At 40.1% G+C, this 12,069-nt stretch overlaps 1 protein-coding gene across 2 annotated transcripts in view; it reads left to right on the forward strand.

Annotated features, from left to right (window-relative positions):
* The first annotated feature begins 782 nt into the window (after nt 1-782).
* The window catches only part of LOC136702245 (cytochrome P450 2K1-like), a 29,081-nt gene continuing 17,794 nt past the window's right edge, over nt 783-12,069 (forward strand). The window contains exons 1-7 of one of the 2 annotated variants that reach the window (XM_066677215.1): nt 783-1,037; nt 4,016-4,178; nt 4,439-4,588; nt 10,436-10,596; nt 10,732-10,911; nt 11,281-11,422; nt 11,820-12,004. In XM_066677215.1, coding sequence (XP_066533312.1) covers nt 831-1,037; nt 4,016-4,178; nt 4,439-4,588; nt 10,436-10,596; nt 10,732-10,911; nt 11,281-11,422; nt 11,820-12,004 — 1,188 coding nt within the window. In that variant the 5' untranslated portion in view covers nt 783-830. The remainder of the gene's footprint in view (nt 1,038-4,015; nt 4,179-4,438; nt 4,589-10,435; nt 10,597-10,731; nt 10,912-11,280; nt 11,423-11,819; nt 12,005-12,069) is intronic. The other variant, XM_066677216.1, reaches the window with a different exon arrangement.

Genomic DNA, 12,069 nt, shown 5'->3' on the forward strand with positions numbered 1-12,069 from the left:
AGCAAATCAACAATTGATGAAAACTATTTAAGATCAAGGATAGACAGTGCAGCCTGGCACTCGTCTCCAAATTCAATGTTGTGTCCAAAGGTCTCAGGCCTGGCCTTGGACTGTTCTCTCACATCTGCCCCGTCTGCTAATAAAGCAAAGTTGATAGTAAAAGTTAAAAACTATCAGTGTCTTAGGCCTTTGCCTTGGATCCAGCAGGTGCTTTGATAATAAGACTCACTTTAAGAGCCTTTGTTCATAAAAAAGCGTATGTGGGATATTTACTAGAATTCTGCACTACAGTGGCATTCTTCATCATCACAGATAAGCTTTCTCAGGCCTCACAGAGCACATAGGCCAAATCAGAGAGAACCAGTTCAGTCCCTTTAAATCCTACTTGCTGCCCAAGTGATCGGCTAACACCTACACACTTGGCATAACTCATGTGTCCCCATTATGGATTTGCTCTTTCGCTGTGTTTGTTTTGTTTTACTGAATGTTTGGATTGTGGGTTAAGTACATGCACATTAATCATCAATCACAATCACTCTCTCAGACATGAAATCTTGTATTGGAAAAAAAAAATTAGTTTCAGTTACAAATTATTGTATTGACCCCAAAGATGAAATATTTTAATGGCACTTTCTGCTATAACTAAAAAAGTCACATTGCATTTGGCACAAGTTTTTTTCCTGTTGTTCTAGTATTGATCATAGCCCCCTACCCCTCCCTGACCTCTTGAAAATGGTTCAAAGGACATTTTAGTTACTAATATGCCACTTGCTGCATGAGATGTCAGCTCATATCCTCACTGTGTGAACAACACTTCAAACTACTTAGCGATGGCTGTGGTGGAGGAGCTTCTTCCTGTTACCAGCAGAAGTGCATTGCTTGGTATTTTGTTGATGCTTCTGTCTGTTCTTTACTTCTTCTCCTCTCGCTCCAGGTCCCAGAAAAAAGAGAAGGAGCCTCCTGGACCAAAGCCACTGCCAATCCTGGGAAACCTTCTCCATCTTGACCTCAAGAGACCCCACCTCAGCCTCCTGTCGGTGAGTGTCTTATTTACCGCACTCACTTTGTGTAAGAGGGATTTATCGGTCAGTTAAGTGTTGTAGCCATTGACCTACAAAAGGTTTACTGACCTCGTCCTCTTTGAAATGGTATTAATAGGAAGTCTTCTAATATTCTGGGAAGGCTTTTTACTAAAATATGAGCCATTCCTGTGAGGATTTTTCTGCATTCAGCCACAAGACCATTAACATAGTCAGGTACAGACACAGGATTTTTAATTCTTGATCAGGAACAACTCTCCATCTCATCCCATTATTTTACACCCCTTGCCAGAGCTTGGCATTAAACATGGTGACAGTTTCATGCTTTTTTATGGAAATTATTCAAGCTTTGCATATGTAAAAGTCAAATGTTTATGTGCATTCTTTGTCCTTCCCAGTGGTTTAGTTCACCTGGTGATGGGTAGCATGTTTATAGAGGATTAGAAGTGAAGGAAACTTGACATAAAGTTCACTCTAATGTAGAATACACTGTTATATTGTTAATAGTTAACTGCGAGCTAGACAGACGAACACTGATGCTTGTCTCCTGCTGTCTTTCTTAGCGCCATCCGCTCCTCTATTTCATGTTCTCATACATATGCATCGCATACAGCAGTCTTAACCAGCCATTTACAGAGCCTCTGCAGTTCTAACAATTATTTATTATAGCTCTCACACATACAAAGCCTCACTGGCTGTAGTTTTGACTATTGAACAACATTCAGGTAAAGAAGCTGAGCAAGATATAGTGGGTTTCATAGATTATAAAACTAGATTATCACTGCATTGGCACTTTCCAAGACAACTGTCTGTGAATAAAGGTCATCACTCCATCCACAAATGCAAGTTATTGCAAAGAAGAAAACATATATAAAAAGATCCAGACACCATGTTCTCTGGGGCCAAGATGGACTGAGGCAAAGGGGAAAGTGCCCTGTGTTTTGATAGATCAAAATGTAAAGTTCATTCATTAATTGACCGTAGCCTCTTATCCAGTTCAGGGTCCCGGTGGGTCTGGAGTCTACCTGGAATCATTGGGTGCAGGGCAGGAATACAACCTGGAGTGGGCGCCAGTCCATCACAGGGCAACACACACACTCACACACAGACACTTTTAAGTCAGGACTTGAACCCGCATCCTCCATGTCCCTGAAGTTGTGTGACTGTGACACTACCTGCTGTGCCACCGTGCTGTCCAAAAAGTCCCGTTTACACGTGTCCTGTATGAAAGCCAGGTCCTTGATCCGCATTCCCGTATGCTACAGGCTGTTCTGTCCTGCTCAGTCTTTATTAGATGAGGGGATATATCCCTCAATGCTTAAGGTGTATGTGGCAGCGGTAGAGTGCCACCTGGTTACATCTGATGGACTTTCGCTCTTCGGTCTCCACATTGGCACCTTCCATTGGTTCTGGACACAAGGATACCACCTTTTCTGAACCAGACAATTGTCCTCCCTGAATATGAAGATGACTCTGATGCCAGGGCTCTTTACTATGCCTTGTTTGAGCCCTAAGGGTTTTTGTGTCAAATACAGCCAGCATTCAGAAAAATAATCAATTCATTGTTTGCTTCACTCCTGCCAAATTAGGGTCAGCACTCTCCAAGCAGGCGGCACGGTGGCGCAGCAGGTAGTGTCACAGTCACACAGCTCCAGGGGCCTGGAGGTTGTGGGTTCGATTCCCGCTCCGGGTGGCTGTCTGTGAGGAGTTGGTGTGTTCTCCCCGTGTCCGCGTGGGTTTCCTCCGGGTGCTCCGGTTTCCTCCCACAGTCCAAAAACACACGTTGCGGTGGATTGGCGACTTGAAAGTGTCCGTAGGTGTGACTGTGTGAGTGAATGTATGTGTGTCTGTGTTGCCCTGTGAAGGACTGGCGTCCCCTCCAGGGAGTATTCCCGCCTTGCGCCCGATGATTCCAGGTAGGCTCTGGACCCCCCGCGACCCTAAATTGGATAAGCGGTTACAGATAATGGATGGATGGACTCTCCAAGCAACGGCTATCCAAATGGTTTGTGGCCACTTGCCACCAAATGCCCATCCACACACAGAGTCATAATGTCTGCACTGTAAAACAAAAATCTGGTAGCTGTGGTTGCCAGAATGTCACCGTAAAATATACAGTCATGTTTTCAGCAATCATAAATTTTACACTGTTTTGTTTACAGTACTTTTCTGTTAAAATAACATTTATCCACTGTAAAAAAAGCCATAGTATTTAAATAAAAATAACAAAGAATCATGGTTTTGCCGTAAAATTAACATGTAATATGTGTGACAAATGAGAGAATGAACACTGAGATATAGCCGTATTTAGAGACAGAGCCAAACCACATCCTATAATCAGCCCTTAAAAAGAAATACAGCCGAAAGGGACCAAAGTAATGTGTGATATCTGGGTCCAGCACTCAAACACAGGCTGATGGTGAACTTTCCTGACCAACACACATCTCGTCACAACATGCACAGAAACACACACACACACACACACACAATAATCACCCCAATGTAACCCAAAATCCAAAAGTCTCAAAGACAGAAAAAACAAAGAAACTCACAGAAAATATGGAGAAGCAAGGCATGCTGGGAGCTCCCTAATGAGTCTCAGCTCCTCCCAGTACTTGGACACTTGTACCATCCCTAATGGACTGTGTTTAACTTTAAAAAGTATTAATGGTATTTCACTGTTACAGAAGATGTTTTCAACCTTTTTAGAGTTTACAGTCATGAACTGTCATGGTTTTACAGTTTTCCACCGTAAAATTCAGATATTTTTACAGTGTGGAGTGTTGCAACATCTTGGATCTCACGCCAATGTGTTTCCCTGCTGGAGATATGCGCAGCGGCTACATGTTCATTGTTGTGCGCTTTATCATTTTCTTGTTTGTTTCAGACCAAAGACACCGAACTACACGTCTGAACATTGTTAAAAGAAAATAAAAAATCTTCCTAAGTGACTGTAGTTCTGTTTCTGTCTGCAGATGTCAAAACAATATGGCTCTGTATTCACTGTGCATCTTGGTCCAAGGAAAGTGGTTGTCTTGTCAGGATATGAAACCATCAAGCAGGCCCTGGTGAACCGTGCAGAGGAATTTGAAAACAGAGACCTTAACCCTTTATTTACTGAATACAACCAAGGATACGGTAAGGCAGTCAATTTGTCAGTGATTTTATTTGTGTGGGATTTCTAATTCTCATGATGTATTCACTGAAGCATTGGATATTTCCATTATTTTACACATTTTTATTCAAGCATAATGTTTTATTCTGGATCTACAGACATAAGTAGATATATTACATAAAAGGAATAAATAAATCTGCTTTAATTGATGTGTTTTAATCAGTGAGCTACAAGGAACAATACAGAAATATGAGACAGTTTTCCATTTTCTGATCAACTGCAGGAATTTTGTTTTCCAATGGGAAGAACTGGAAAACTATGAGACGCTTCACTCTCTCCACTCTTCGAGACCTTGGGATGGGCAAGAAAGGGAGCGAGGAGAAAATCATAGAGGAGACATGTTACTTGAGAGAAGTGTTTGAGCAGTTTAAAGGTAACATTATGTCACCGAACGTATAGATATTGTCAGCACAGGAATATACAATCCCATTAAGTAAATGTCAAAGATAAGTCTAAAATCAGGTCTAAATAATATAATACAGGTGTTCTGTCCCTGTTGTACTTGGCTTACCAACTTGACAGACAGCTAACACAGATGGAACTAAAAGAAGTAGGAACCAAAGGTGACTAGTCATTGATGTTTTACTTGTACATTCAACCGAAACACAAATAATAATGGTATTATTAAGTCAAATCAAATCAAATTTATTTGTATAGCGCTTTTTACAACTGATGTTGTCACAAAGCAGTTTCACAGAACTATGGTAAAGAAAAAGTTTTGACATGAAATGTACAAATGTTAAGAATGTAAAAATCCCCAGGTGAGGGAAACCAGGGGCGACCGTGGCAAGGAAAACTCCCTCAGAGATGAGGAAGAAACCTTGAGAGGAACCAAGGCTCACAAGGATGGACCTGTCCTCTGGTCAATCTACTGGTAATAATAGTCAGGAGTCTGTGAAAACTTCAGTTTACGGGCAACTCCAAGGCACTTGTCTCAGTTTACTTTAATTCCCTGTGTCCATGGACCCCCTGGATCTGCCACCTTTATCTATGGGGGAGCATTAATTACCAAAAGATAAACTAAACAAATGAGTTTTTAGCCTAGATTTGAAGATTGCGACTGTGTCTGAGTCCCGAACATTTTCTGGAAGATCATTCCAGAGTTGGGGGCTTTATAAGAAAAGGCTCTTCCCCCAGCTGAGGCCTTCAGAATTCTGTGAACATTTAAAAATCCAGTATTCTGTGATCTGAGTAAACGTGGAGGCTCATAATAGGAAATAGTATCTTGAAGGTATTCAGGAGTGAGCCCATGTAGAGCTTTAAATGTTAGTAACAGAATTTTGTAATTGATATGGAATTTAACAGACAGCCAATGAAGTGATGATAGAACTGGGCTGATATGTTCAATTTTTCTAGTTTTAGTGAGGACCCTGGCTGCAGCATTTTGAACTAGTTGAAGTTTTCTTAAATTGCTGCTGGTGCATCCTGACAGTAGTGCGTTACAGTAGTCAAGCCTTGAAGTAATAAAGGCATGTACTAATGTGTCTGCTCCTGAAGGGATAAGGCATTTCTAATCTTAGCGATGTTGTGAAGATGTAAAAAAGCTGTCCTAGTGATAACTGCCTATGTGTTGATCAAATGATAAATCCGGGTCAATTATGACACCAAGATTTTTTGCTGCTGAACCAGGTTTAACTGGAAAGTGAGCGAAATTTAAAATTAAATCTGATCATTTATTTCTTGACACTTTGGACCCAAAAACAGGACTTCTGTTTTGTTACGGTTTAAAAGGAGGAAGTTACACAACATCCAGCCTTTCACGTCTTTTACACAGTCCTCTATTTTCTTTAATCTGTGTTTGTCAAAGGGCTTGTCTGAAATATACAATTTCGTGTCTCCTGCGTAACAATGGAAGTTAATGTCATGGTTTCTTATAACTGTGCCTAGTGGTAACATGTATAATGTACGTAATAATGGTCCTAAAATACTGTAGAGCCTTGTGGAATTCCAAATCTTACTGTAGAATAGTTTGAAGATAAATCATTTACTTTTACGAAATGATAATGTTCCGTTAAGTACGATTTGAACCACGATAGGGCTGTCCCTGTGATTCCAACCATGATTTCTAACCTTTCTATGAGAATATTGTGGTCTATTGTATTGAAGGTTGTGCTGAGGTCGAGAAGCACCAACAGGGATACGTGGCCTTGATCAGAGGCAAGAAGAAGATCATTTGTTATCTTAGAGCTGTCTCTGTACTATGATGTGGCCTGAATCCAGATTGGAATTTTTCATATAAATGATTCTTATATAGATATGAACTGAGTTGTTGGGCCACGGCTTTTTCTAAGATCTTGGATCGAAATGGCAAATTAGAAATAGGCCTGTAATTAAACAGTGTACTAGCTTCAAGGTTTGGTTTCTTGATCATAGATTTAATAACTGCTAGTTTATAAGCTTTGGGTACATGGCCCAGGCTAAGGGATGAGTTTACTGTAGTTAAAAGAGCATTGATAATAGCTGGTAGTACTTCTCTGAGTAACTTTGTGGGAATTGCGTCATATGCAAGTTGTACAGTTTGTGGAGGTGATAATCTTCTCTAGTTCTAATTGTGGGAGTGGGTAAAAGGTTTCAAGGCTTTCTTTTACAATTACATTATGTTTTAAATCAGTCACATCAAATGACAGCCAGGTCAGATGTAATACTTTGAGTTCAGTTTGTTGTCTAATATTCTCAATTTTATTATTTAGAAAGTCCATAAAGACTTTACTGGTGGGAGTTGCTGGAATTAGTTGTTCAGTACCTCCCTGATTTTTTCTGGTAGTTCTGGAAAACACAGTAAACAGTGCTCTAGGATTATTTTTATTATTGGAGATCAGCGAGGTCAGATATGCTGAGCGAGCTTTAGTAAGGGCATTTCTATACTCTATAAGGCTGTCCTTCCAGGCAGAGTGGAAGACTTCCAGCCATTGGGTCTGACGGAGTGGGAACTAGGGTTTTCTATAAATTGTAGAGTGGTAGATGGTTTTATAAATATATATAATAATATACATATATAATAATAAATATTATAATGTTTACCAGTGAGCATCTTTTAGATTCTTTGAAGCAAATCCACTGCTTCATCCACAGTTGGCACTAATTTCAAACCATCATCGACATAGAAATCATGCTCAACAAAGTCTCTGGCATCCTTCCCATACTCAGCTCCTCGCTGAGCTGCTTGACAATATGTGGACCATCATTCTATAGTCATTAACATGTTTTGTGACGTCCTTATCTTAAAACCACAAGAACCGCAGAAAGTTCCTATGGTCTTTCCACACTACAAAGCTGTGGAACATCTGTTTGATGTCAGCAGTTATAGCCACTGCTTCCTTTCTGAAGCACAACAGTACTCCCACTAGGCTGTTATTCAGGTCGTGTCCTGAGAGCAGCATTTCAGGAAAACCTTTGAACTGAGCACTGGAATCAAACACCACCCTTATCTGACCTCTTTTTTCAGGGTAATAGACACCAAAGAAGATAGGTACCGTGCTTCTTCCCCTGTTCCAAGGGAGGTGCTGGCTCTGCATGGTTTTGGTCAACAAAATGCTCTTGCATTTTTTTTTTAAATTCTAGAGACCTACATAGAGACCTCAAGTGCTTTACAGCATACTCCTTATTGTTAGGAAGTTTTTGGAGAGGTTCGCGGAAGAGAAGCAGAGTTGCCCAGCTGTTGGAATAATCCATGAATACATCCTTATCCATCTTCTCTATGAACATCGGAACACCCGTCTTCTACAGATGGAGCAACTTTGTTGTCGATCTGAGTTCAGTAAAAAACATTGCTACCTAGTGTTTGCTTGTTCCTTGATTGTAAATAGGAGCAGTTGTAATGTTCATGTCACTGCAGCCCATGATAGTGACCTTCTCTTTCGCCGTGTGTATCTGGGACATGGTGTACACAAACTAGGGCAGGGGTCAGAAACCTGCGGCTCTTTGATCCCTCTGATGCGGCTCAGCTTTTGAAAATAATTGAGAATTTATTAAAATGTATTTTATTTTGGTTAGTTCATTTTCAAAATGTAATTCTATGAAGATTATGGTGATCTTGTAACATCTAAAAAACATTTTAATATTTAATATTTAAAATATTTTTGTCGCTCTTAATACACATCACAACTTCCAATGTGCGACACCTGCTAGTGTGCGGTTTCTTGAACTTTTTGACTGCTGACTGCATTTCTGTTGCATGCAGAAATGTTATTTCATTTTTCTGCAGTTGTTTAGTAATTTCATAAATGTAACACAGTATAGTTTGTTTATACAGAGCACAAAGGCAAAAAAAAAAACCCTGTTCTACGCAGTGTCATTTCATTTAAAATTTCAAAAGGGTTGTGTGGCTCCCAGTGTTTTCTTTACTGTGTGAAATGGGTCCAAATGGCTCTTTGAGTGGTAAAGGTTGCCGAACCCTGAACTAGGGCATTTGTTTGCGAGTACGTTAGTACAAAATGTACTCACGGCAACAGGCTTGTTTGCTGAGCCTAAGCAGTGCTGTCCATACGGTGCATTCTGTTGATGGTTAAGACTCTCACTTTGTTTACTTATAAGATGTCCCTACCCAAAAGGAGCAAAATTTGAGTATTTGGATATAATTCTGGGATCTCGAGTCATCAACTTTTGCAATTCATCGGGTACATGATTGCAGCCTCAGCTCTTGCAGCAACCATGTTTGCCATTGTCCGATTATGGCGTAATGACTTAGTGGATGAGCATTAAGCTACTGATCTTGTCTCACGTCTTGTTTATCTCAGTTTCTTCCATGCTTGTTGATATGCAAAGGTGAGCAATGGATACTTCTGTGTGATGCAGACTGCAATACTCTTTAGTTCACGTGTTGAGTACTAGTTAAGGATACGTTTTTTCACTGTTCTGTCCCTGTAGTATTTGGCTTGCCAACTTGACAGGCAGTTAACGCAGATGGAATTGAAAGAATAGGAACTAAAAGGTGACGGGTCTTTGATGTTTTACTTGTTTTACTGTACATCCAACCACAATTTGTGAAAATGAAACACAAATAATAATGGTATAACTTTACCAATTTAAGCAATGTGTGTGTCAATATAGCAGAGATAGCATATACTCTGGAACCATACAAAATAGGCTAGAAATGCTAACATATTTTGAAAGACAGGATTATAACTTGCTAATTGAAAAGACCTTTCTAAAATTTAACAATACATAAATAAATATCTTGACTTACAAATTATGATTTCCAGGCATACGAAAGGATGGAAGGGGATTACCAATACTACAGTATACCTCCTACAGTTTTAGTAAAAGAAATCTGACATGGCTGCTACACCATTTGGCCTATGTCACATGACTGTAACTATCCAATGAGAATTTTACTCTCTGATAAAGCCTAATATATCAACACACAATATATCAATACACATGAACGTCCACTATGTGGTGCAGATATGACAACAGCCTTGTCTAGTCTAAATATTTAATGTGGATTTGGACAGTAAAGGCTTGGATATGCTGGAAAAAGGTGGTTGCTCAATCACTTGTTTTGCCTTTCTCTTGCATAGATAGATGTTTTAGTGAAACGACGAACACTTTTCTGTGTAAATATGTTGATTATGGCACATTCTTCTTAGCTGTTAAGGCTCAGGTTCTTAAACTCGTTTCTTGTTCGTTCAGTTTTCCTTAAACTGGCAACTGCACGAGCTTCACATCTGGGGAGGAGGGAGACAGCTCTCTCCACTGTTTTGAAACCGAGTATAAACTATAGTTCCGATTTTAAACACTAGTATTACGGTTTGCTTGTTTAAGGGAAAGCCTCGTAATAAAGTTGTTTTGAGCAAAACTCATTACGGCTAAAACCTTTAAGAAGTTATAAATCTTTAGAGATCCCAATCACATTTTTCTTTCTTCTACTATAATAAGTATCTACTATAATATGAGCTAACTTTAGTATTTCCCTTAAGCTAGTTTGTGTATAGAGTAGTTTTAAACTTGTAAATGAAATCTCATTGGCTTTTGGCAGAACTGCCACCTTCACATTTTGTTGTTTATTGGAGACTCCACTCTGTCGTGGCGGACAGGACACACACTTCCTTTATTTGATTGTTTGGACAATATTGCTTAGTGTTGTTTTAATTCAGTAATTTTATTTTAAGTACATCTTAACAATAATTCATTTCCTTCCAATGTGTAAGGATTAGAAAAGAACCATTTAGAAAAGCTGTTTAAATGATCAGAACGTTAATAATTGGTTTCTGTTTTCCAGGAAAACCATTTCGTACTTCAGAGCCGGTCAGCTATGCTGTTTCAAATGTCATCTCAGCCATTGTGTACGGGAGCAGATTTGAATACACTGATCCTGTATTCATAGACATGGTTACCCAGGCCAAGGAGAACATCAGGCTTGTTGGCTCAGCTTCTATACAGGTAACCTTCTGAATCTAAACAGAGAACTCTCATTGTGAGTGTAATGAGATGTGAAATTATTTTATTTAATTTTATTTCTTTTTATTTACTTTTTTTTTAACAGCACTGATTTTATGTGCTTGTGTTTGCCTCCAGTTGTACAACATGTTTCCCTGGCTTTGTTCTTGGGTAAAGAACCGGAAACGGATCATGATAAACCGTGAGCAATTTGTCAAGGAAGTAACTAGACTTGCGGGCAAACTCCAGGAGACCGTGAACCCTCAGGACTGCAGAGGCTTGGTGGATTATTTTTTTGTACGGCAACAGAAAGAAGAGGTATATGTTCCTTGAGCTGTGTGGAGAAATGCTGAAGTAGTGAAGCAGTAAAAGCATGCACACATTTCAAATTGCAAATGTAGCCTTTTCAACTGGTTAGATCATTCCAGAGTCTGGAGCATTCATCCATTCATTCATCCTCTGTAAGCACTTCATCCTGTTCAGGGTCATGATGGGTCCCAAAGCACTCCGTGGACACAGCACATCACATGGCATTACATATTCACCCAGTCACTCAGACACTCGCATCTGTGGACAATTTCACACACTCACCCAGTAATGTGTGGAGCCTCGTGCATGGCTCATTAAAGTTCAGACCCTTCATCTCTGGGTTCCCTGTCTGATGCTACATTCTCTTTTTTTCCTCAGGAATCAGGAGACAGAAACCACCTGTTCCATAAAAATAACCTCATTTACACTGTCACCAATCTCTTTGCTGCTGGTACAGACACAACTGCTGCAACCCTGTGTTGGGCATTTCTCCTAATGGCCAAGTATCCTCACGTACAAGGTATTAATAAAGAATACTGAACCATACTGTACCACAGAGAAGATGTTGAGGCAGGCAGAACGTTTTCCATTGCATTTGCTTTTGCATTGCATTGCACTTTAATGGTGTGCAGCACAGGAATTACATTAGAAGCAGGTGATCCCAGAGGACATGAGTCAACATGAGAGTGAGGAGCACAAAAAAGGGGGCCTTTTTCTCTCTCTCTGTTGTCCTCTTTAACACAGTGGAGTGTGTGCTGCTCAGCATCTGTAGTGAGGGGCATCGCAGTTCATACAAATGTAGGAAGGGAATGTCATGCAGAAATAAAACTGTACCCAGCTGCCATTCTCCCTCTTTGTTGTCACTGAACAGGTTTGGTTTGTGAGCACTGAGAGTCTTGAATGCTTCTTGAATTCAGACCAGGTTCAGAAGGAGATTGACCGGGTGATTGGAGGTCGTCAGGCGAGGATGGAGGACAGGAAGGACTTGCCTTATACGAATGCAGTGATCCATGAAATCCAGAGAATTGCCAACATTGTACCAATGAGTTTACCCCACACCACCACCTGTGATGTTCACTTTCAAGGCTACTTCATCAAGAAGGTTAGTCAGGAACTCTGGAGATTTATGAATCTCTCTCTCGTTATGTTTGTCTCGTATGAAAGGCT

This window comes from Hoplias malabaricus, chromosome 7, assembly GCF_029633855.1.
Source record: "Hoplias malabaricus isolate fHopMal1 chromosome 7, fHopMal1.hap1, whole genome shotgun sequence".
Lineage (NCBI taxonomy): Eukaryota > Metazoa > Chordata > Actinopteri > Characiformes > Erythrinidae > Hoplias > Hoplias malabaricus.